The following is a 26,874-nucleotide window of genomic DNA, read 5'->3' as shown; positions in this document are numbered from 1 at the left end:
AATCACAGATCATCTCAACAGATGTAGAAAAAGCATTTGCCAAAATACAACACCTTTTCTATAGGTAGAAGGAAACTACCTCAGGGGGCCTGGTTGGCTCAGTCAGTGGAGTGCAAGACTCTTGATCTTGTGGTTTTAAGTTCTAAGCCACACGTTGGGTGTAGAGATTACTTAAAAATAATAATAAAATAAAAAGAAGGAGACTACCTCAACTTAATAGGGCCATATTTTCAAAATGTCATACTCAGTGGTGAAAGAATGAAAGCTTTTCCTCTAAGATCAGGAACAAAACAAGGATGCCCACTTTGCCAATTTTATTCGACATAATACTAGAAGCCCTAGTCACAGCAGTTAAGCAAGGAAAACAAATAAAAGGCATCATCCAGATTAGAAAGGAATAAAATATCTCTCTTCAGAAATCAAATTATCTTGTGCAGAAAACCCAAAGATTCCACTAAAAACAGTTACAAATTCAGTAAGGTAGCAGGATATAAAGTCAATACACAAAAATTGGTTGAATTTCTGTATGCTAACAATGAGCAATCTGAAAGGGAAGTTAAGAAAAAAAATTTGAGGGGTGCTTGGGTGGCTAGGTGGGTTAAAGCCTCTGCCTTCGGCTCCAGTCATGATCCCACGGTCCTGGGATCGATCGAGCCCCGCGTCAGGCTCTCTGCCCAGCAGGGAGCCTGCTTCCTCCTCTCTCTCTCTCTGCCTGCTTCTGTGCCTACTTGTGATCTCTGTCTGTCAAATAAATAAATAAATAAAATATTTTAAAAAAAAAATTTGATTTTACAGTAGCATCAAAAAGAAAAAATACTTAGGAATAAATTCAACCAGATAGGCAAAAGCTGGAAGAAGTGAAGAAAGACTAATAAATGGAAATTTTTCCCATGTTCATGGATTGGAAGACTTTAAATTATGAAAATGTCCATACTACCCAAAGCAGTCTACAAATTTTAATGTAATCCCTGTCAAGATGCCGTCACATTCATTACTTAATGGTTAATCTTATGATGTTCCTGTTAATCTCCTTCTCTAAGCACTTGTTGTTTATCAGTGGCAGTTGGTGTTATTACTAATGTTTTTGTTAAGTACAATAGCACTTTAAGACCTTCACTAAGACTTAGGTCTTCTTATCAGACATTAGCACTGAATGTGGTCAAGGCTGTATAGTGTGTTAACTAAAATTTCATTGGAAATAATTGATCATGTGCTCTGGTAGTTCAGAATGAATGAAGTTTGACCCTTGAACCAGATACTGAGCTAGTCAGTTGATGGTGTGGGTAATTCCTTCTTTTTGAGCTTATCTACCCTGGGAGGCAAGACTCAAGTTTATGAAACATCTGCAGAGTAATTCCAAAATAACACAGGTACCTTTATTTGCTGTTTATATAGATATTACTTGGCTTTCTGATCTTAAATATGGAACATTTATACTTTATGTGATTGTACATTGCAGGAAGGCTGAAGTTACACTGGATGGAGTTTGGCCAACAGATAAAACATCTCGTTGTTTAATAAAGAGCCCAGATCGACTTGCTGATATCAACTATGAGGGTAGATTGGAAGCAGTTTCAAGGAAACAGGGAGCTCAGTTCAAAGAGTATCGTCCTGAAACAGGTTCTTGGGTGTTTAAGGTATGATAGTCACTTAACCTAGTTCTTATAATCTGCGATTAGAGTGACAAAATGTATTAGAAGAGGTCCTCCCTTAAATTCTTTATTTTTTTACAAATTAGGGAACAGGTATAGAGATGCATGATTTGCCCCAGATTACACACCTTTGTTAAACCCCAGAACAGTAAGAAGCTATGAAAAACTTTATGCTCATGATTCACATCCTGCCTCATCCTATGAGCATTCACATATACTTCTAAGGAGTGTTTTTTCAATCTGCGGTATCATTAGAAGCATGAGACAGAATTTTTATCTCTTGATATTAACCCCTCCTCAGTTGTCATTGATTTAAAGATTTCAGGGGATGAAAACATTAACATCCTTTCTTCCTTGATAGTTTAACCTAATGGTTTCTTTCTCTTCTAAGCCACTTGTGTAATTTAATTGCTGAAGGCCTGACATAAGTCGGTAGTGAACAGCTAAGCAGTATATAGATGTGAAAATAGTAATGGCTTTTCCAGATTTGGTTTCCTTATTAGTAAGTTGGTATTACGTACAAGCAACCAATACATGTACTAAACATCTAAATCTAGGGACAGCAATAAATTACATGTGATAGATGACGTTTCATTCTGTCTTAAATATTTTGATAACTCTTTCTTTTTAAAGCTAATTCTGCATGATTTCAAGGGCAAGTATTTTAGAAGCTGTTAGGAATATAAGTGTTAAAATTGATTTTGTTGGATTCTGGGGTGCCTGGCTGGCTCAGTGGTAGAGCATGCAACTGTTGATCTCGGGGTTGTAAATTTGAGGCCCATATTCAATGTAGAGATTACTTAAAAATAAAGTCCTTTTTAAAAAGTTGATTTTGTTGGATTCTCCTTTTTCTTAGGTCTCCCATTTTTCTAAGTATGGCCTTCAGGATTCTGATGAAGAGGAGGAGGAACGGCCATCTAAAACTAGTACAAAGAAGTTGAAGACTGCTCCTTTGCCTCCTGCAGGCCAGGCCACCACATTCCAGATGGCTCTTAATGGCAAGCCAGCACCTCCACCCCAGGTAGAGACAGGACAGTGAATTTGAATGGAATCCATGATACAGAAGTTGAAGTCATTCAGCTAGTACAAAGCTGTTTATGACCCCTGGAACTCTGAAGAGTACAAACGTATTGGCAATCACGTTGAGACAAGTATGAGGGAGGGCATGAGGTGGTCCTGGCATCTTTTTTTAAATTGAGAGATTTAAAGAATTCTCATGCTGTTTGGATCATTCCTTCTACAGAGTGTCATTCTTAAACATCTCCCTCTCTTTCATTTGGACTTGCTGAATACTCTGCTCAGTGATCAACTTAAGATAGCATTTTGCTTGTGTGGGTTGATACAAAGTAAATCTTACTTTCCTTGACTACCTGATGTGCAGTTTAGTTTAATCTTGTTCTTTACCTCCCTGGTTTTTTAAAAGTTCATTTAGCTTTCTGCAAGGGTTTTTTAACTCCATTTTTCTCAAATTGTTTGCTTATACTTCACTTCAGGTAACCTCTTGATAATTTGTATTTTAACAATACATAATATTTCTGAAAATAGATCAGGTTTTAGAATATATATGAGTTATTTGGTGTGGGGGGAGAGGGGCTGTGTTGTTTATTGCAGTTACTTGTGTCATACTCTTTCAATATTGTTAAGCCAGTATAAAACTTTTGTCCGTGTAGGGAGGGGTTTGCAATTTAAATATCAGGTAGTTTCTTTTCCAACTCATAAAGAGTTTTACTTCCTTTGGATGTTGTTTATATTCAATCAAGTTACAAAAATTTTTTTTCTTTGCTGCCATACTCCCTCAAAGAAGAGAATTTAATACAGAATTTCTTTGTAAAGCATCCTCTACCTCTCAGCTGCTAAAAGCAGGACCTTTGGAATTTTTGTGCTACAATTCTTATGGCTGCTGAAATGTGCAATTTTTATGATTTATTAAATAATTTCTTGGGAGGCATTTTCTGGAGATTGTTGTGTATGTATGTTCATATTTGCGCGTACAAGGTGAGGGAGGGCATGATAAAGGTGGGAAATGGGATATACATTGACTTCCGTGTTCATAATCTTTATAGCATAAAACCCTAAGAAATATCTAATGAACTAAAGAAATGCTATAAATGGACTTGGTTTTCCAGTTATCCACGTTCACTTTTTTTTTTTTTTTTGAATCATATACTTTGTGTAATCCCTTTCTTTCTAGAGTGTTTTTGATCTTACATTATATGTATTTCTTAGGATAAGAGTCAGATAGCCTTCATTTCTGCTAATAAAAGTAATTGTTAGATCCTTAAGATGCAGCTGTGAAAGAAGAACTTCATCTCTGGATAGACAGCAAATTTACATACTGTATCTTGACAATCAGTGATTTTTTTAGGCTGATTCGTTTCTAGAATACAAACAGTAAGGGATAACCCTACATTTCTGTGATAACACTTCAGTAAGTGAGAACTCTTTAAAAAACTTTTTGAAGAGCACCAGAAAATTTCGGAAGAACCAGGTTATAGGAAGAGGAGATGTGGTAAGGATCAAAATGGGCAAAAAGAACATAGTGAGTGGGATCTTTTTCAGATACCTGGTTTGATTTAAAAAGCAGGTTGTGTTTGGCTGGGGAAAGCAGAAATGGGAGAAATGGGTAAGTTGTTTAGATCTTAGACTAATGTGTTAGAACAGTAATGAAGGATTCTTCCTTCATATTGCCCCAGTGACCTGAGTGAGGTAGGAAATGCTTGTGGTTGCGTAGTTTTAGACTAGCACCAAAGACCTACATTTTACTTGGCCTGAGAAAAATCCTTGTGCCATCTGAATGAATTGGGAACAGAGGGCGCAGTCTTTTTATTCTGGTGTCAAGATGATTATCTTCACACTGTCACCTGGCTCCCTGAGGAGCTTGATTTCAGGACACAGTGTTCTTCAGTCCAAAACAGCATTTTTTTTTTTCCTATGCACAATCTCAGGTTCTTGGAGTTGAGAGTTGAGGGTTTTTTAGGTATTAGGAAGATATATGGTTTTTTAATGGTCACTTATCCCATTGCCTTTTATGTAATATTCTCATTCCCCTCTTCGTAGTTTGTTCTTAAGATTTTATTTGCTCCTAAAGAGGTAAATCTAAGCAACCAGGAAACATTAACGTAACTAAATCTTTACATAGTAATCTCTTCTGTGCCTTTGAAGTTAGAGAAGATGTTGGTAGAAACACCTTCAACACACAGATCAATCAGGGAATTGCAGAAACATTTTGGTGTTAGAACATTATTTCCAAAATGCTGATCTGAGATCCAGTTTTCAGTTGACTACAACACTACTTTGGTGACCTTTAATTCCATAGATGCAACATGGGGCTCAGGCATATTTATATTTTAAATGCCTTCCCCCAGGTGATTGAAATATGCGGCCAGGGTTCAGAACCATTTGTTGAAAGACCTCAGATGGCATTCAGGCAGAGAGACCGTACCTATAGCCTTTTTTACCTCCACCTCTTACTGAACTTGGGTTCAGTATCATTGAGGCAGACTAGTTGACTTGCTCACACCTTACTGTTGTTCACTCAGTAACATTCAAATGAGTAAGAAATTTTTTTAAAAGAAAAAAGTAATTAAGATTTTTAAAAATTCCATTTTATTTTGTGTATACTTTTTAAAAGTAAAACGGCAGCTATCTAAATTTAAATTTATCCAGTAAGTCTGTATATATATATTTTATATTTTTATGTAATTAATATATACTACATATATATATAATGTATACTACAAATCTTCTTGCTTCGGATATTAATGTTGCAATGTCCTATACTTCCTGTTGTAATATCCCTGAATGTATGTGTAGAAACATACAGACTTACTTTGGTGAGTCCTTGAAACCCTGAGATGAACTTTTTCCGGAGAACATGGTAATGTTGACAGAGCTAATTTTCTAGCCAAATGAATATAAAACATTCTTTGTAGTTAGAAGACAAATAATTTTGGAATCAGGCAGCAACAGTAGTTAACTGGATTCAATTATTTGGCGGGGGAGAAGAACAGTATAAATACCTGTTTGACCGTGGATTGGTTGCTCACCCTTTATTGAATAAAAGGTGTCATGATTTACTTTACCTGCTTGAATTATTTTATGTACTAGATTAAGGGATGCTTTATTTTTAGGATATTGGTTGCTTTGTTTGTATGAGGAAGATTCTCGTGAGATGGAAAATGAAGGTTTCTAAAATCATTGAGGGTTTCACTCATGAAACCTCACCCTTCATATATCTAAAGAGAGAGTCATTTTACAGATATTATCTGTGTACTTAGGATTTGTAATGTACTGTGCTGGTTTTAAACATAAAATCTACTTTCGGGAGATTGTAGAATATGAAAGGGATATTCTGTTTGGCTGTTTTTCCGAGTATCTGCCTTATTTTTCCATAAATTTCCCAAGGGCTTTTTTTTTTTTTTAAACTTCCTCCATTCCTTCTGAGCCATCTTTCTATTAATATTATTATTATTAGTCTATTTTTCTTTTCAGGACTGGCTTTGAAGAAGCACCTGATCTCCCAAGATTTCTCTGAATATAAGTACACAGTCATCTTTTGGGGGAGTTTGCTGCAGTTGCTTAGATATACTTAATAAAATTCACTGATGGGGGTCTTAGGAGCTTAACCAGCTCCTCATAGTTTCATAGTCATTCACTTCCCCCTTATCCACTTATTACATAATACCTCATGGCTTTAAAGTCTTTGCGTGAGGGTAGAGTGAATAAAACCTTGATCCCTAGCACACTTCTTAAAAATAAGGTCTGTACTTGAGTTGTTTAAGGCAAAATGGGAGGATTTTATCAAAATATTCTAAGTGAACATCTCTTGCTGTTATTTCTTCCTTTGAGTAGTGTAAGTTGAAACCATCCTCCCCCTTTTTCCTTTCCTTTCACACATCCTCACTCCTTGTTCTTTCATATTAATTGCCTTCTCTAGTGTGTGCCTGGCACTACACTAAGCAGTATAATTGACGAAGAAAATGTCTGATGAATGTTGACTTGAACAATGTGTTTGGTGATAGCTACAGAGAATAGTAGGCCATAATCTCTGTTTTCAAGCTTTGACAATGTGGTGGGACAAATACATACTGCATATGCAAGAAATCATATTATATCATGATGAATCATAAAAAACAGGTTTAGACAGGGTGTTATAGGAGCCCAACAGAGGGAGGGTATCCTAACTGATAGGTTGACAAAGAGGATATATGGGGCAGTTTAATAACTTTTACTAAAAGTGAATTGGTTAAAAACTAACTTATGAGAGAACTTTTGGAGTTAGAGTGTTCCCATAATTCTTGTAATTAAAATGGGAGCATTGTGATCACGGCTACTTCCTTTTTTTTTTTTTCCAAAGCTAACATCAAGTTAGCCTCTCCAGTAGGTAAAAAATACTATCATTTTTGCCTTTCACCATTATCTAGCCTTCAGTTTTGTTAGAGCAGACCTTGGGGATTCTTCATGTCTTAAGTGACAATTTATTATGTATCCAACAGCTCAATTTTTCTACAGTTACAAATGGAAGGATTATTATACCTTACTAAATGGTGTCTTTTTGTAAGGATATTTGTTAGAGGAATGCAAGGGTGGAACGCCTGGGTGGTTCAGCTGTTAAGCACCTTCCTTGGGCTCAGGTCATGATCCCAGGGTCCTGGGATAGACCTCCCCACCCCATCGAACCCCCCATCGGGCTCCCTGCTCAGCAGGAAGCCTGCTTCTTCCTTTCACACTCCTTGTGTTTGTGTTCCATCTCTCGCTGTCTCTCTCTCTATCAAATAAATAAAATCTTCCAAAAAATAAAGAAAGAAATGCAAGGGAATAATAGCTAATATACCACTAAAAATAAAGCTGAAAAAGTTAACACTAATGGATGTTTCTTTGACTAAAGTAATCATGAAATTATTTTTAAAACTACCTGTTACATAATAGCATCCATCTAAGGGTCAGCATGAAGTAAGCCACTTAGGAAAATAAACCCCAAACTTTGGAAGATTAATAATCTACAGATGATATCATGATAAGAAAAATAGTAAAACTTTTTGAATTTGAGAATGTTTCATGAATCGGTTTAGCCACTTGTTAGCATTTTACCAGGTAATATGCAAGTTTAGGACAACTTAATGATTTGTACTGAACCAGATATTTTACAGTGTGCTTCAGGTTGAGGAGTTATTACCTTTTCAAATCATAAACTGTTAGTCATGGGTATATCTTGAAAACTGCTTAATAAATGTAAATCTAACTCTTGGCACTTGAACATAAAGGAATGATTCCTAGATTAGAGTTGTTCCTAGGGAGCACCTGGTTGGCTCAGTCAGTAAAGCCTGCAACTCTTGATCTTAAGGTCGTAAGTTCAAGCCCCATGTTGGGTGTGGAGCTTATTTTTAAAAAAAAATTTGTTTCTAGTATCACTTTGTTTTTCCTTTTTGAATAATTAGAGTAGACATTCCTCATATCTTACATGATACTGCACATGCAGGGCCCAGCTAACCTTTAAGATTCAGTCACCCAAAAGATAAATTCCAGGGCCTAAATTGTTAACTGGAAATTTTTTCTAATTGTTTTTGAAAAAATGCAAAGTTAATGGAGACTTTGGTATTTGTAATTTTTATTCTTTTTTCCCAATGGCTTCTGGCTACAAGACAGTGTGATGGGGCAGGGTCACCCTGTGTATATCAGAGAATTATATTTGCTAGCTAAATGAGTTAAGGCATAATCTTTGTTTGAAGACCACCATTTGTTCAGTGTAGGGCTTAGGTTTCAGACACCAGACCTTAAGATATTACCAAAGGGTGATCTCATGAATCTGTATTTGGACCCCAAGTACATACAGGGGGGGCTTGGGGTAATTATTATGAAATCCTTTTTAGCAAATATGCTACCTCACATTGTCATAGCTATATTATACTCCGAAAGCTGGATATGGTCTAAAAGCTCTATGTCTGTTTGGTGTAATTTAATGCTGCTTCCCTGATCTTTCTGCTGTCTACAGAGCCAGAGTCCAGAGGTGGAGCAGTTAGGGAGGGTTGTGGAACTGGACAGTGACATGGTAGATATCACCCAGGAGCCAGTTTTGGATTCCATGTTAGAAGAGAGCGTGCCTGAGGATCAGGAGCCTGTGTCTGCCTCAACACACATTGCATCTTCACTGGGAATTAATCCACATGTCTTACAGGTGAAGTCCTAATCTACCCTTACTACAACAGGGAGCCAAACTAATCTTTATCTCCCTTTCATAACCTCAGGCTCCTTCCTTGGTTATTTACTGAAGAGCTTTGAGTGGTTATTGTAGTGAGGAAAAAACAAGAATATGGCCTGGGTTTGGGCTTTATTTTTCCATTCTGGGAGTGAAGGGGAAGGCTGTATTGAGATACTGAAGACCTGGATTCTAACCCTGGTTTTGTAACTACTACTATGTGACTTTAGGCAAGTCATTTAACATCTGTGAGCACTAATTTTTCTCTACAAAATATACTTCGTTTCCTTCATAGGGTGGTTTTGAGGCTCTAGAAAGTGCTCCATAAAAGTTTTTTTAATAGCCTAGAAGATACAGGTTTCTTTAAACTGTCTCAACTTCCCCCTGCCTGTGGCTTTGACATGTTAAAAGTTGAGCCTTTGTCTTACATTTGAAGTTAGTCATTCAGCAAACAAGTGAGCAATTGCTGTGTGCCAGGCTTTGGTGAGACTCTAGAAACAGAGGAGTATTCTGCAATTTCCGCCATCCAGGCACATGCTATGTAATAGAGTCAGCCACGCAAATATTATACTAACTCTGGACACAGCCTCAGGCAAAGCAATTTGTTGGTTATTGGAAACTGCATTTTTCTTTTATGGCCTTTGAATTTGGGGGAGCACATTCATTCTATAGGTATTGCCTTTTAGATCATGAAAGCATCATTGCTTGCTGATGAAGAAGATGTAGATATGGTTCTGGATCAACGCTTCAGTCACCTTCCTTCTAAAGCAGATACTTCTCAAGAAATCTGTTCTCCCAGACTCCCCATTTCAGCATCCCACTCATCCAAATCCCGTTCTTTAGGTACTGTAACTAATATTTTATGAGAAAGCTGTAAAGTCCTGCTTTTCACCTGTCTTCTTCTAAGCTGAGTCAACTTCTCTAGCAAATATCCCCCTAAAGGCATATGGCATAAGAATGTCAGGAGGAGATATACTCATAAATACGTTAGGTGAGCCAGTTTTTAAAAACCATAATCAGCTTTATTGGTGCAGATGCAGAAGTTATATATGGACAACAAAGTATTTGTGTTTTGTTCAGGTTATATTTTTATTTGTTTATGAATGTGGATTAGATTATAAACTCAGATTTTCTAATTTTTATCACACCTTAGAGGAATGAGCAAGTTGTCCTACACTGTACTCTTTTTGTGCAATCCTCATGCTGTCCTTATTTTATAGCCTTCCAGGGGCAAATGTTGCTGCTTAAAATGCAAAAAACCTGTCAGCTTTCTACCTTTTCCTAAACCTCCCCAAATTCTTAGGGAAGTAATATTTGATTTTAAAGCTTTCCCTTTTTTCTTTTTGGGGGCTTGTAACGGGATTAGGGATAGAGTATTGATGTCAATGAATCTCAAAATGTTTTGAAAGCCAGAGGAAATACCAGGAAAAGATTTGTTTATCTTAAAAACTAGGTGTTTAGTTTTCAATTCTTTCAAGTGAAAGACTTGAAACTTATTATTACTAACTTCCTTTTTAAAAATATTTCAACTAATAAACCCTCAATTAAACATTAACTGTAACCTTTTCCATAATGGGCACTACATGAAAATCTCATACTTCAATAACTGACTTCTTGTTTTAAAAGTATTAGAGAACAGACAGTAATAATAAGAACTGTCCTTCTGAAGGGCACAAGATGCCTCAGTGGGTTTTGTTTTATTGAGTCTAGCATTGAGCATTAGAGTGGTGGCAATTTGAATTTTGATCTTACTAAGTTTTTTCTATGGACTAAGAAATGGTAACATTTGGCAGGAGCATTGGTGTCAGACTTCCCTGGGCTTAATCTCTCAATCCTGCCACTTAGTAGCTTTGTGGATTTGGAATAAACACTTTTCTGAGCCCAGTTTTCCTGCCTACGAAATGAGGATGAAAGTGTTGTTCATCTGAAGTTATTGAAAGGTGAAATGAAACCATGTATACGAATGGCTTATACAGAATCACAGATAAGAGCTTAATAATTTCTTTAAAATAGTAGTAGTAGTGTTTGTTATTAAAGTTGGCATCATCATCACTAAATTTCTAGCCTTGATTTCCTGGTTGAAAGAGTATTCCACAGACTGACTTGCTGCTTATCATCTGTGTCTGATTTAATTGGTTTGATAAAACTGTAATTTCAACCTCACTGATTTTTGCTGTTCAAGAAGCAAGAGAGACTATATTTTCTAATCGTCTTTTTTTCCCCCCTATTTCAGTTGGTGGGTTACTACTACAATCAAAGTTTACTAGTGGAACTTTTCTTTCACCAAGTGCCTCTGTACAAGAATGTCGTACTCCCAGAGCAGCATCTTTGATGAATATCCCATCCACATCCCCTTGGTCTGTCCCTCCACCCCTGACCTCTGTGTTTACAGTGCCCAGCCCAGCCCCTGAAGTTCAGTTGAAAACTGTGGGTACACGCAGACAACCAGGCCTAGTCCCTCTTGAAAAGTCTGTCACCTATGGCAAGGGGAAACTCCTGATGGACATGGCTCTATTTATGGGACGCTCATTTCGAGTTGGTTGGGGCCCCAACTGGACTCTTGCTAATAGTGGAGAACAGCTGAGTGGCTCTCCTGAACTAGAAAATCATCAGATTGCTGATTCTATGGAATATGGATTCCTGCCTAATCCAGTTGCTGTTAAATCGTGAGTCACAATTTCCTTATGCTTTTTGAGAAAGACAACCTGGTAGGTAAGAAAAACCTTTTCATTGTCAGGAGACCCAAAGTCAGGTCCCTGCTTTGTGATCTTTCTAGAAATGTTCTTAGTACAACTTCAGATAGCAGAAGATCTTTGTAGAATTAAAAACTAAAGTGATTAATAAAATAACCCCATTTGTATCATCAAGATGTGGAGTATATAATACTCATTTAATGGTTAAACTTTATTTGGAAATGTAACAGACCCAAAGCTGATGCTGCAGCATTCCTTATTTTGTTGTGTTTTTTTTTTCATCCTTTTTATTACATTAGTCTTTTTTTTTCCTTTTTTCTCACCTAGATATTTGTGTTTTTTTCATATATAAGGTATATTCTCAAATAAGCGCATTTCCTCTATCTTGGGCCTGGTCAGGTGAATGTATAAACTGTGTATAATCCATGCATAAGTATTTGGAAATAAGATGACATCTGATAGGGGGCTCCTGCCTGGCTCAGTTGGTAGAGCATATGACTTCTGGATCTCAGCTTCATGAGTTCAAGACCCACATTGGGTGTAAACCTTATTTAAAAAAAAAGAAAAATGATGACATCTGATTACTGTATTATGTTATATATCGCTACACAATCCACATTATTAACATTTATTTATGTGTTTACAGTTCTGTATACTTTGTGTATGTGTATACATATGAATGTGCATGTACATATACATGTATGCATATGTATATATATATGTATCTCATGCAGATGATATATGTATAGTTGTTTCTGGCAATTATTAGACATATGCATAGAGTTTTGTGCAAAATATATAACGTTTTCCTGTTTACTCTGTGTAACAAGTTGTGCTGTCTTTATTACAGATTAAATGACTGATTACCTATTATGCTTAGTTTTTAAAGTTGACGCTGAAGAAGTACAGAACAGCAATAATATCTCTTGAACCTCACCATTAGTAATGTTGATCCTAAACCTAGGTTATGTATGTTGTCATATTTTGAAAGTTGTTAATATCAATCTTAAAGTCGATCAAGGCTGGATTGATTATATACTCATCTTAATTTAGAGTCAGTTCTACAGTGTTTATGAGCTTAGCCTCACAACTTTTGAGACCTTACTAAGTGTTATTTGAGAAATAAGTATTCCACAGTATTGGCCCTTGGATTTCATAATGTCTAGATACATGTTGAAGCCACTCTCCAAGCTGAACTGTATTGACATGCTTATTATAACCTGGCTGAATACATGGGCCAAATGATTTGTCTACTCATTATATAGCAAATAAGTTCATTATAGTTTGATGAAAAGAAATAGAATTTCTGTAAAATCACAGGGAAATGTTTTGCACTCTCTTTGTAATCATAAAAAGAAACAGAGGTTTGTAGGAAAATTCTAGCATCTATCTTATCTTCATTTTCTGTCTTGTTTGTCATTTGGTCTTATAGCCTTACTGAGTCTCCATTCAAAGTTCATTTGGAAAAACTCAGTTTGAGACAAAAGAAGCCAGATGAAGACCTGCAGTTATACCAGATACCTCTGGAGCTCAAATTAAAACATAGCACTGTGCATGTGGATGAGCTGTGTCCTCTCATTGTCCCTAATCCAGGAGTTGCTGTCATTCATGACTATGCAAATTGGGTTAAGAAAGCATCAGGAGACTTTCTGGAAGCTCAAAGTAAGTATGGACTGTTTCTGTTCTAACCTTTGATGTTGCAGGAACTGCCATAGAAGCATGTGTTCATGCTTCTATGACAGATTTCCTTAGGCCAATGTAGTGAGCGGATGCCTGAGCTCATGCTTGTCTGTAGTTGAGTTGGAATGAGCAAAATCTCAAGGAAGGAGAATTGATAACAGTTTTATAATTACTCTTAAGACTTTTAACATACAAGTCCTCTTTTATAGGAACTATAGCCAAATTCTTTGGATATTCGAAATTGCATTCCTTCTGCCACCCAGAGAACATAAGGAGAAAAAGCCATTCCTTCTTGCTTTTCTAAATGCTTCCATGTCCAGCTTAAGCACCACTTGGTCCTCCCAACAATTTAATGTTCCTGACTTCCCTTCCTAACCTCTCCCATTACCTTTCTATTACTATTGTGACCATGGTACTCTAAACCAGTACTTTGGTAAAGGGCTTTTTAAAATTGGGAACTTACTATTTTAAAATCATAGAAAAATCTTAATGTTACACCTTTCATAATAGTTCACCATTATTCAAGAATGGTGACTATTTTAAACTCTTCCATACCACATATTTTGAGAATTGTGTATATTCATTTCTTTGGGTTTGCTTCAGGTGTCTCATCTTCTTTTCAAACATGTGTGTCATCTTCCCATGTATTCTTTTTTTTTTTTTTTTTTTAAGATTTTATTTATTTATTTGACAGAGGGAGATCACAAGTAGGCAGAGAGGCAGGCAGAGAGAGAGAGGAGGAAGCAGGCTCCCCGCTGAGCAGAGAGCCCGATGTGGGGCTCGATCCCAGGACCCTGGGACCATGACCTGAGCCAAAAGCAGAGGCTTTAACCCACTGAGCCACCCAGGCGCCCCCCCATGTATTCTTGTATTTGGCTTAGTGGTAAACAGTGCTTCTGTTTTGCTTTCCTTCCTGAGGAGCAATATGAATAGTACTTAAGAATGTAGAGTTGGACTCAGATTACTTGGGTTCAAATCTTCGCTCTTGCCTATAACTTTTGAGCAAGTTACTTAATGCTCTGTACTTCAGTTTCCTCATCTGTAAAATGAAGATGGCAACTACTCTATATTTACATTGTGTAGTTTAGAGATGGCTTTCCTCTTAAGTGCTTTTAATGGTGTCATTTAGGCTCACTAAATGTTGGGCTGTGCCTACTACAGGAGAGAAAACTCCCTCACAAGTTTTTAGAGCACTTCATGTTTCTTAAAGCATTTTGTAAACAGAATGTAATCAAGTTGGAGGACTCTTCTCTGTCATTTGAGATTATATTAGCCATAATGCAGCTAGAAGAATCTATTTAAAGGAGCATAGAGTGGGGCGCCTGAGTTAAAGCAGTGGGTTAAAGCCTCTGCCTTCGGCTTAGGTCATGATCCCAGGGTCCTGGGATCGAGCCCCACATCGGGCTCTCTGCTCCGCGGGGAGCCCGCTTCCTTCTCTTTCTCTCTCTCTCTGCCTGCCTCTCTGCCTACTTGTGATTTCTCTCTCTCTGTCAAATAAATAAAATCTTAAAAAAAAAAAGGAGCATAGAGTTACTTTTGTTATATAAGTACCTGAGTAACGTGGAATGAACAAGCAGTTATACTCCACACCTCCAGAACTTGTAAGACACAGCAGAGTGAGCTGGAGACAGATTAAGGGCAATCAGCTTGAGTGGTTATTCGGGGTATGTATTAATTTATGTATTTTTATGTCACAATTAGAGTGATGTCCTCTGTGTAGATACTTTGACTTCATGTCATAGCATTGTTTTCCTGTCTGTGTTAGTTGTGAAGCACTGGAGCCTAACATGGACATTATGTGAAGCCTTATGGGGCCACCTGAAGGAGCCTGACAGCCAACTGGATGAACCTAGTGAATACATTCAGATTCTGGAGCGAAGAAGAACTTTCTCTCGCTGGCTATCCCATACTGCTGCACCTCAGATTGAGGAGGAAGTCTCCTTAACCAGAAAAGACAGGCCTGTGGAGGCTGTCTTCAGCTACCTCACAGGCAAGAGGATCAGTGAGGCTTGCTCTCTGGCCCAGCAGTCAGGTAGGGCATATGGTCCTTCTCTGTATCCTTATCTACATCCTACTCACTAATGGTTCCTGCCCCTTAATTTGTAGATTTGCCTTTGTCTTCTAGCCTAAATTGAGTATAAACTTTCCAGGAAGATTGCTGGTTCCTCCAGAGTAGGGACTGTGTTCTCTAGTTTTCTTTTTAGAACCTTAAGCATTTAGTTTACTTCTACATATGCATTTATAATGAAACTAGAAGATAGTGATAAGCAAAAAGCAATAAATCCAATTCACCTAAATCCTTCAGTATTTACTTTATACATTTCAATGTACAGCTTGGACTTGGACTGTTTACTTTGTAATATATAAGGTATATTAAAATTTGTGTACACAAAGCAACGTATGCCTGTAAACTTTTCAAAGATGGTACCCTGCTACATATATATAGAGATGGTATTCTTTTCATGATCTCCAATATAGATATTATATTCAAATGCTTCTCTGTATTCTTTTATCTACAAATGTACCATGTTAGCAAATTCCTTTTTTGACATTTGGGTGTTTTTTCCCTCCTTCTATAATCAATTCTCTGAACCTTTTAAACACAGGTATTTTGTATTAATTCACATATTTCATTCAAGTAAGTGTGTAAATTTAATTTCCAGGTTGAGATACCTACTTTTTTTTTTTCCCAAGGATTTCCCATTTTGTATTTGTGCTTTTTTTAGTTTTCCTTCCACTAATGAGAGGCATTTAGCAAGTATTTGATAACTGTCCAGACACAAATCTAGGTAAGAATAAAAGATGGCATAGTTCAGTTTAATCTGTGTATAATAAAATCCCTGATCAAACCTTGTTACTGAAACCTTGTTATGGAAACCAAATAATTAGAGCCATCAACTGGATTTATTTTTGGAGGCCTTGGCCAGTTTGGATTGTAAGGAACAATCATAGGAAAAGCCTGAATCAAGAACTTTTCTACATGGACAAGCTAGAATCAAGAACTTTTCTACATGGACAGTTGCATTCCACTGTCACTACATGTTTAGCTTTTTGTGATCTTCATATATTTTTCTATAGTGGAAATTTATCTTCAGCATTGGCCTTTTATAAAGTTAAAAAGATTATGAATCATTAAAGAGAGAAAGTTATGCTCACCAACACATATATGTGTAGCAGAGGAAGATCTCAAGGAGCGCTAGAAGTCAAGTCCTTAGATTTATTTGTTCACAAACTCTGCTTTTTCCTTCCTCCACCCCCCACTTTTTTTTCTTTTCTTTAAGGTTAAACTTTTGGCAAGGCATTACCTTTCAGCTTACTAAAAACCATTGATTCACTATCTCTACTTTTAATAATTGATAGAACAACTAAACAATATCAAAGAACGTAAAATACTTGGGACACCTGGGTGACTCAGTCATTGAAGCGTCTGCCCTCAGCACAGGTCGTCATCCCAGGGTCCTGGAATCGAATTCCACAGCAGGCTCCTTGCCCAGCAGGGTGTCTGCTTCTCCCTCTGCCAGCTCTGTCTGACGCTTTCCCTGCTTATGCTCTCTCTCTCTCTCTCTCTGACAAATAAATAAAAATCTTTAAAAAATATTTTAAAGACAATAAAATACTTGAATGCTATCAGTGTTACCTGATATCTACCCAATAGGAATAAAGACCTCACTTCAATAACCTAAGCTTCTAGAAGCTCCCTGGTGGTCTGGGAGTCGGCACTCTCAATAACCTAAGCTTCTAAACTAGCAAAATAAGAACTAAACCAAAAGGTAGAAGAAATAGTAAAGACTAGAACAGAAATCAATGAAAATGACAATGTAAAAAAACAGTAATCAATAACACTGAACATCCGTTCTTTGAAAAAGGTAAGAAAGCTTACAAAACTGTCACTACCCTGAGCATGGGGGTGGGGGGGGGGGCAAAAAAAAAAAAAAGGCACAAATTACCAAAAAATAGGCATGAAAGAACATCACTACTAACCTTATAGAAAAGGGACTACTATGAAAAATTCTCTCATCAAATTCAGTAACTTTGATAAAATTGACAGATTCCTAGGAAAATATAAATTACCAAAATTGACTCAAGAAAAAGAAAATCTAAATAGATCTATAACAAGTAAAGAGGTTGAATTACTAACTAAAAATCTTCACTCAGAAAAGCCAAGGTCCAGATGTCTTCACTGGTAACCAGCACTGTTTTATTTATTTATTTATTTATTTTTAAAGATTTTATTTATTTATATGGCAGGCAGAGATCACAAGCAGGCAGAGAGAGAGGAGGAAGCAAGCTCCCCGCTGAGCAGAGAGCCCGATGCGGGGCTCCATCCCAGGACACTGGGATCGTGACCTGGGCTGAAGGCAGAGGCTTTAACTAACCCACTCAGCCACCCAGGCGCCCCATCAGCACTGTTTTAAAGAAGTAATACCAGCCCTCTACAACTCTTTCAGAAATTAGAGGGAGCAGTTCCCATCTTGTTCTATGGTGACATTATTAACCTGATATCAAAGCAAATGCACAGAAACCTACAGCTAACATCATATTGAAAGACTGAAGATTTCACCATTTGGGAAATCACCATTTCTTTCTTTCTTTTTTTAAATTGGAGTGGGGGAATGTTTTGTTTTTCGTTTCTTTGACATAGAATGTATGATTTATTTCAGGGGTACAGGTCTGTGATTCAACAGTCTTACAGAATTCGCAGTGCTCACTATAGCACACACCCTCCCCAGTGTCCATCACGCAGCCACCCCATCACTCCCACCCTTCTCCACTCCAGCAACCCTCAGTTTGTTTGCTGAGATTAAGAGTCTCTTATGGTTTGTCTCCCTCTCTGGTTTCATCTTGTTTCGTTTTTCTCTCTGGGAACACCATTTCCATACAGAATTGTAGTGGATATTGTAGCCGGTGTAATCAAGAAAGGAAAAGTAGCAAAAGCTATACAGATTAAGAAGGAAGAGGTAAAACTGTCTTTATTCCAAGATGGCATGATTCTGTATGTTGATAGTTCAGTCCTGAGGAATCAACAGAAAAGGCAGTGGGACTAAATAAACTAGTTCAGCAAGATCTCAGGATTCAAGATTAGTGTACAAAATTCAGGTGTGTTTCTGCGTATTAGCAACAAGCAATCCAAAATGAAATTAGAAAAACAATGGCATTCACAGTAACATTGGAAAGAATAAAATTAAGGAATAAATGTAACAAAAATGAGACTTGTACTGTAACTATGAAACAGTAACGAAATGATGATCTCCGTAAATGAAGAAACGTATCTCAGCTTCAGCACTATTATCATTCTTGGCTGGTAATTTTTTGTTGTGGAGGCTGTCCTGGGCATTGCAAGGTACTTAGTAGCATAGCATCCCTGCCCTCTGCCCATAAGAGTCCTTTACCCTCAGTTGTAACAACCAAAAAAAACCCTCTGGACATTGCCAAATGTTCCTTGGGGAACAAAACCACTCAGATTGAGAACCAGTAATAGATTGGGAACCTCAGTGTTGTTTAACTGATTTATACATCAGTGCATTTTCTATCAGAATGCCCACTACAGACATTTTTGCAGAAATTAATAAGCTGATCCTTATTTGGAAATGTAAGAAACCTAACCAGTTTTGGAAAAGAACAAAATCAGGAAACTCAACACGTGTCTGTTTTCAGAACTTCTGTAAAGCTGCAGCAGTCAAGACAATGTGGTACTGGCATAAGGATGAACATAGAAAAATAGAACAAGATAGAAATGAGACTTCAAATATAAAACCCTTCCATTTATAGTCAGTTGATTTTTGACAAAGATGCCAAGATAATTTAAACATGGAAAGGATAGTCTTTTCAACAGATAATGCTGAGATAGTTGAATATTCATATGCAGAAGATTAATTTATATTCTTAGCTTGTGCCATACACTAAAATTAACTTGAGGAAGTAACCTAGAATCCTCATCAGTGAGGACAGTCTTCTTGAAAAGTCAGGGATTGGCAACAGCCAGTTGGTTTGTTGACTGTAATCAAAGCAAAGAGGATTTTTTTTTTAAGATTTTATTTATTTATTTGACAGAGATCACAAGTAGTTAGAGAGGCAGGCAGAGAGAGAGAAGGAAGCAGGCTCCCTGCTGAGCAGAGATCCTGATGCGGGTTTTGATCCCAGGACCCTGGGTCATGACCTGAGCCGAAGGCAGAGGCTTTAACCCACTGAGCCACCCAGGTGCCCCGCAAAGAGGATCATAATGAATATATTGTGTCAAGCTCTGAACTCCACCATCTCTAGTGACAAGGATAGTTATACATCTTGGCCAATAAATCCTCTGTTTTGGGTTCTCTAGATACACTGAAATCATCTTTTTTCCTTTTGGTATCACTCACCTAGAAAACTAGCAGCTCATGGTCAAGTGGGCTACAACACTTACTGAATGAATCATAATCCAGTTATGCTTTGATTACCTATATATAGAGAGACCATGTGTCCTGCACATTTCCAGATGTGTTCCTGGTGCATGATTTTTTTCCTTTAGGCCTCTCTAGTTTATGAAGGAAACTTTTGAGATGACAGCCTCAGTTCTGGCAGGATGGTATTTTATATAGATATTTAAGCACTGACCCATATACAAAAACAAGAGAAGGACTACTGACTTACAGGAGGTTTGTAGTAAGGGCTGGAACAAAGCATTTTCCTCTTAACTTACAGCTTAGCTGGAAGTTTTCATCAACTGGAATTTCTATTCCCTCACATTCTAGTTAATGAAAATCTTTTTATTGCCTCAGTCCTTTGTACTTAAAAATGTTTAGTAATAGAGATGACTAGACCTGTGAGAGTGAGAGTGTCAGGGATTCTCACACATAACATTTTGTCTGGGTTTCATTTTGCCATTTCTCAGTGCCATTCTCGTTGGGCATGTTTTCAATTATGTGATCTCAGTCTTCACTACACACCTTTGAATCAGATAATTCTTTGCTCCATTTTACAGATGAAGTACTTTATCTAGGGTTGCAGAAGTAATAGATCTAACATTGAACTCTGTACACTATATAGTCTAATGTAATTTAGGTTAAACTATTTCGAATTTTTTCTACCCAAGCAGAAGAATGGTAAGTTCTTGAACAATGTTTTGGCATTACTGCAGAAAGCAGTAACAGTGTAAAGGTCTTCCTCCTGAGGGCTAGAAGAAATAAGATAATGTCCCCAGGTTTTTCCGCAAGTCTTTTAATCTTCGCAATCACCAGAGAACTGTTTTCTCTTGTAGGTGATCATCGTCTTGCCCTTCTTTTATCCCAGCTGGTGGGTAGCCAGTCAGTCCGGGAGCTGCTTACTATGCAGCTGGTGGATTGGCAACAGCTCCAGGCTAACTGTTTCATCCAAGATGAGAGACTGCGTATCTTTGCCTTGTTGGCTGGAAAACCGGTACTTTCCTCTTTTCTCATTAACTTGCATACGTTTTCTCATAAATCCAAGACGGCTTGAGGTTAAGGGACAGAACTAGCTTTGTAAATTGTATACTGTGACATATAACTAAGCAACTTGTTCTTAAATTCTGTGTAAATATTTTCAAATTACAAAGGTACATCACGTACCTTGTAAAAGAAAACTGGTCATATAGAAATTAAATCAAGTTCACCATATCCCTTATTCTAGTGGTAAATAACGTAAATAATTTATATTCTCTTTCCAGACATATGTAAGTCCATATCAACATATATGTGTGCATATTTACACATGTGTATATTCCAATAAAATCAGTTATACACGGTAGTTCTGTAAGTTAACTATATGGACGTTTTTTCATGTCATGTGGCATCACTCTTTTTAATAGCCACTTTTGTTCATTCTGTGGGTGAGAAAGCATAATTATTTTAAGCCATTGCTGCCTGTCTGATTGACATATTGCTATCGCTTTCCAGCAGTGAAGTAGCTGGTCAGAATTTATGCACAACTTAAAGTTTTATAAGATGGCAACTGCAGGCAGTAAGAAGACCTCCTCTTCACTTTCTGTGGTTCTTATCTCTTCTCAAAGCACCGATAGTCTAAATCTGCCCTCTCACCTGCCACCAAGTATTTTATATTTGGATCAATAACACTGCCAGTCTAGTTCATTTAAAATGTTATTTAAATAGGGACACCTGTCTGGCTCAGTTGGTAGCGTATGAAGCTCTTGACCTTGAAGGTCGGGAGTTTGAGCCCCATGTTGGGGATAGACTACTTTAAAAAAAGAAATAAAATGTTACTTGACTAAGTGAGTAACTTGCAGATCTGGGTAGTAACAAGATAATGTATGACACATAGCTGTGGTGATGATTTTGTCTCCTGCAGGTTTGGCAGCTCACAGAGCATAGGCAAATCAATGTGTGCTCGTGTTTGGATTGGAAACGTGCCCTGGCTGTGCATCTTTGGTATTTGCTTCCACCAACAGCCTCCATTTCCAGGGCACTCAGCATGTATGAAGAAGCATTTCAGGTATTTATGTTCAGTAGAGCCAACCAAGAGTCATGGGGGGAGTTCTGTTTTTGCCAGAAAAGTACTGCAGAGAAAAAAACACCCAAGTCATACTTCATAATACTTTTTCCTAACTGCTTTCTTTGAAAGTACCATAAAATTGAAATGGACCCAGGAAATCTGATGGGAAACTTTTCTCCTGCCTCTGGACAGGGCTACTTTTAAAATTCTCCAAGTATCTCCTTCTATTTTATTTAATATGATGTTTCCACAGTTGACTTTCTTAAAGCAGTTTTCCTGCCCCCAAATGAGAGGGTTTTTCTTTTTTCCTAATGCTGTCTTATTCCTTTGGGAATTCCTTGGATACAGCCCAACCTCAAATTTTGTATAGCCCCAAATTAGCAGGCCTGAAAAATCTGCCTTTAAATATCATATATCATATGCCTTAACTGTGTTGAGGTTAAAGAATTATTAATGTGGGGCCCCTGGGTGGCTCAGTGGGTTAAGCTTCTGCCTTCGGCTCAGGTCATGATCTCAGGGTCCTGGGATTGAGCCCTGCATCGGGCTCTCTGCTCAGTGGGGAGCCTACTTCCCCTCCCCCGCCCCCTGCGCCCGCCTGCCTCTCAGCCTCCTTGTGCTCTCTATCAAGTAAATAAATAAAATCTTTAAAAAAAAAAAAGAAAAAAGAATTACTAATGTGAGGGTGTGCCTGCGTGGCTCAGTTGGTTGAGCATCTGACTCTTGGTTACAGCTCAGGTCATGGTCTCAGGGCTGTGAGATCCAGCCTCGGATCAGACTCTATACTCAACAAGAAGGCTGCTTGAGATTCTCTCTCCCTGTCCCTCTGCTCCCCGTCACGCTCTCCCTCTTTTTCTCTTTCCCTCTCTCCCTCTCTAATAAATAAATAAAATATTTTTTATTTTTTTTAAGATTTTATTTATTTGTTTGACAAAGAGGAAAGAGCACAAGCAGGTGGAGCAACAGGCAGAGGAAGAGGGAGAAGCAGGCTCCCCGCTGAGCAGGGAGTCCGATTTGGGGCTCGATCCCAGTACCCTAGGTTCATGACCTGAGCCAAAGGCAGAGGCTTAACCAACTAAGCCACCCAGGTGCACCAAATAAGATCTTTTCTATAAATAAAAGTATTATTAATGTAGGGTTTATAATTTATTTTTTTTCCTGAGAGAGAGTACGAGAAGTAGGGGGAGGGTCAGAGGGAGAGAGAGAATCCTAAGAGATTTCACACCTCACTTCCACAATCCTGAGACCATAACCTGAGCCAAAACCAAGAGTCTGGTGCTTAATCAACTGAGCCACGCAAGAGCCACTATTAATGTTTTTGAAGCCATTAATAGTGGGTTAAATGGCTGGGTGGCAGCTGGGTGGCTCAGTGGGTTAAAACCTCTGCCTTTGGCTCTGGTCATGATCCCAGGGTGCTGGGATCGAGCCCCACATCGGACTCTCTTCTCGGCAGGGAGCCTGCTTCCCTCTCTCTCTCTGCCTATTTGTGATCTCTGTCAAAAAAAAAAAAAAAAGCCATCATTTCTTCAGTTCCTACTGTCTGTAGTTACTACCTTTGATACCATTTGTCAGGAGAAAGAGAACACTAAAGAAACCTGAGTATAATAAGAACTGTGACCCCACCCCCCAAAAAAAGAAAGAATTATGACAAGAAAGTATGAGGATTAATGACAGCTATCCAAAGCCTTTGGTAGTCCCTTGAAGACAGGTTGGCTGTGTCACTGCAAAATAAGCTTAAGATCCTTGACACATTCCATTAGGATGTCATCATTCTTAATACATATGTCTAAGTTATTGATACATGATCATATCTATTGAAACACACTTGTAACTGGTGACTGTTTTATCAAATTCTTCCTTTCAGAATTCCTCTGAGGCTGACAGGTATGCCTGCTCCCCACTTCCTGCATACCTGGAGGGCTCGGGCTATGTGGTAAAGGAGGAAGAAAACTCACAGAGACCACTTCAGGATGTCTGCTTTCACCTTCTAAAACTCTACAGTGACAGGTGAGTCAGAACCATGTATGGTAGGGCTTACTTGGCTCTAGGGAGTCCTTTCCTGAGTTTTTTCCTTAAATGTGAAACCAACTTGCCATAAATTTGTATAAATTAACAAATTATAATTTGTAGTGGTTGAATGCAGAGAACTTTGGATCTAGGGGTAGAGATCTAAAAAGTGTTTAACTTTAAGAAGATACAATTTACAAATACTGAAGTGTGCATTTTAATACAGTGTAACTCATAATTAACATAGCATTACCCCCCTAAAGTTTCCTCATGCCCCTTTGCAATCAGTCCCCACCCCCAGACAAATAACTAACTGACTTTTTGTTACTGTAGATTAATTTCACTCTTCTAGAATTTTACACAATCATTCTGTTAAATTTTGTGTCTGGCTTCTTTCACTCACATAATGGTTTTGAGACTTATCCATGTTAATATGTATATTAGAAGGTTTTTTTAAATTGAATAATTTATTCATTTATTGATGGATAGTTTTTCTTGATTTTGGCTGTGATGAATAAAATGCCATGAATATTTTGGATATAAATATATCCAAAAGTGTTTATATCATTTTACATCCCCACCTAGATCTCTAGGTGTTCCATATTCTCTTCAAAATTTGGTATTGTCAGCTTTTTAAATTCTGCCATTTTAGTGGGCATATAATAGCATCTCATTGTGGGGGGGGGTGTTGTGGTTTATTTATCCTAAATATCCTAAATAAACAGTGGTTTATTTATCCTACAGCAATGTATGAACACATGCTATTATTACAATCAGTAAATTTAAACTATCTTATTGGAACTATTGGACATGTCAGAAACAATAAGGAATTTTTTCCAGTCATAACTAATCACTCCTATCTCATTTCAGTTCCTTAAATATTTTAAAGTATTAAGTATGTAACTGTGGTAGAGGATGATACAGTTTTTATTTGTTTTTAAGATTTTCTTTATTAGAGCATAAACAAGTGGGGTGGAGAGGCAGAGGAAAAGGGACGAGCATATTCCCTGCTGAGTAGGGAGCTGGACATGGGCCTCAATCTCAATCGAGTGAACCATCCAGTTGCCCCTAGATAATAATAGTTTTATATTGTGATAAAATATAAATAACTAAAGTAGTGCTTTAATTTGCATTTCCCTAATGACTGACAATATTGAGCATTTTTTCATGTGCTTATTTACCATTGTCTCTATATCTCCTTTGCAAAAGTGTTTACATTTTTTTGCCCATTTTTTAATAGAGTTGTCTTGTTGTGTTACAATATTTCTTTATATATTCTGGATATTAGTCCTTTATTTAAATGTGTTTTTGCAGCTATCCTAATGTAAGGGCTTGTTTTTTTCATTTTCTTTACTAAGGAAATGAAAAGTGGTTTTACATTTTAAGTTCAGTTGACATTTTTGAACTATAAAATCAATTTCTTAACTAGTCTGTTGAGATTTTTCTATTCTTGAATCTCTTTTTTTTAATCCTTTTTTTTTTTTTTAAAGATTTTTAAAAATTTATTAGAGATCACAAGTAGGCAGAGAGAGAGAGGAGGAAGCAGGCTCCCCGCCAAGCAGAGAGCCCGAAGCAGATCTTGATCCCAGGATCCTGGGATCATGACCTGAACTGAAGGCAGAGGCTTTAACCCACTGAGCCACCCAGGCGCCCCTATTCTTTTTTTTTTTTTTTTTTTTTTTAAATTTATTTATTTGACAGACAGAAATCACAAGTAGGCAGAGAGGCAGGCAGTCGGGGGGGCAGGCTCCCTGCTGAGCAGAGAGCCCGATGCGGGGCTCGATCCCAGGACCCTGAGATCATAACCTGAGCTGAAGGCAGAGGCTTTAATCCACTGAGCCACCCAGGAGCCCCAGGCGCCCCTATTCTTGAATCACTTTCAATCATTTGCTTCTTCTAAGGAGTTTGTTTCCCTAAGTTATCCCATATTTATTGGCATAAAGTTATTCATAACATTTTCCTTATTATTCTTTTTTTTTCTTATTATCCTTTTTAAATGTCTGTATGATCTGTAACGATGTCTCTCTCCTTCTTGATATTAGTGATATATGTCCTTTTTCTTTTTTATTTTCTTGATTGGTCTACCTACAGCTAGCTTTTGGTTTAATTGCTTATCTCTATTATTTGTCTAGTTCAAAATGGATCAGAAACCTAAATTTCAAACTTAACCCAGAAAACAAACAGAAAAAACCAGACCAGAAGATCTTTGCAACTGTGAGTTAGGCAGAGGTGTTTTGACACCAAATAAATAATCTATATAAGAAAAAATTGGTGAACTGGACTTCAAAAAAATTAAAAATTATTAGTAATTGAAAAACTGTTAGGAGAATGAAAAGACAAGCCACAGACTGGGGGAAGATAATTGCAATTCATACATCTCATAAAGATCTTGTATCCAGAACATATAAAGAACTCCTTTAAAAAATGTTTTTTTTATATAAGAGAAAGGGCGTGCAAGTGGGTGGGTGCTGTGGGAGAGGAACAAGCAGACTCTGTGCTGTTTGGAGCCTTATGTGGGGCTTGATCTCTCAATCCTGAGATCGTGACCTAAGCTGAAATCAGGAGTTGGTTGCTTAACTAACTGAGCCACCCAGGTGTGCCCAGAACATTTAAAGAACTCTTAAAACTCAATAAAACAACCCAGATTTTGAAATGGGCAAAATATTAAAACATTTGCTTTACCAAAGAAGATCTAGATGTCAAGCACATGAAAAAGTGTCCAGCATTGGGCGTCTGGGTGGCTAAGATGGTTAAGTGACTGCCTTCGGCTCATGTCGTGATCCTGGAGTCCTGGGATCAAGTCCCACATCAGGCTCCCTACTCGGTAGGGAGTCTGCTTCTCCCGCTGACCTCTCCCCTCTCATGCACTCTCTCTCATTCTCTCTCTCTCCCCCAAATAAATAAATAAAATCTTTAAAAAAGAAAAATTAAAAAAAAAAAAGAAAAAGTGTCCAGCATCAGTAGACAATAGGGAAATGCAAATTGAAACCATCATGAGATACCACTGTCCACCTATTAGAAGGGCTAGAAATTAAAAAGACCAGGGGCCCCTGGGTGACTCAGCCAGCTAAGCCTCCAACTCTTGATCTCAGCTCAGGTCTTATCTGAGGGCCATGAGTGTAAGCTCTTCCCAGCATGGAACGTACTTTTAAACAATTTTTTTTTTTTTAAAGATTTTATTTATTTATTTGACAGAGAGAAACCACAA

General features: G+C 37.6%; 1 protein-coding gene across 9 annotated transcripts in view; it reads left to right on the top strand.

The window, feature by feature from the left end:
• The window catches only part of NUP98 (nucleoporin 98 and 96 precursor), a 120,444-nt gene that overhangs the window by 77,467 nt on the left and 16,103 nt on the right, over positions 1-26,874 (top strand). For all 9 annotated transcript variants that reach the window (XM_032359519.1, XM_032359521.1, XM_032359518.1 and 6 more), the window contains 10 exons: positions 1,460-1,637; positions 2,509-2,673; positions 8,644-8,826; positions 9,534-9,690; positions 11,081-11,513; positions 12,973-13,202; positions 14,986-15,252; positions 20,455-20,612; positions 21,519-21,662; positions 23,524-23,666. In XM_032359519.1, the coding sequence (XP_032215410.1) occupies positions 1,460-1,637; positions 2,509-2,673; positions 8,644-8,826; positions 9,534-9,690; positions 11,081-11,513; positions 12,973-13,202; positions 14,986-15,252; positions 20,455-20,612; positions 21,519-21,662; positions 23,524-23,666 (2,058 nt within the window). The remainder of the gene's footprint in view (positions 1-1,459; positions 1,638-2,508; positions 2,674-8,643; positions 8,827-9,533; positions 9,691-11,080; positions 11,514-12,972; positions 13,203-14,985; positions 15,253-20,454; positions 20,613-21,518; positions 21,663-23,523; positions 23,667-26,874) is intronic.

This window comes from Mustela erminea, chromosome 9, assembly GCF_009829155.1.
Source record: "Mustela erminea isolate mMusErm1 chromosome 9, mMusErm1.Pri, whole genome shotgun sequence".
Lineage (NCBI taxonomy): Eukaryota > Metazoa > Chordata > Mammalia > Carnivora > Mustelidae > Mustela > Mustela erminea.
This window is presented reverse-complemented; position numbering and strand designations above follow the sequence as displayed.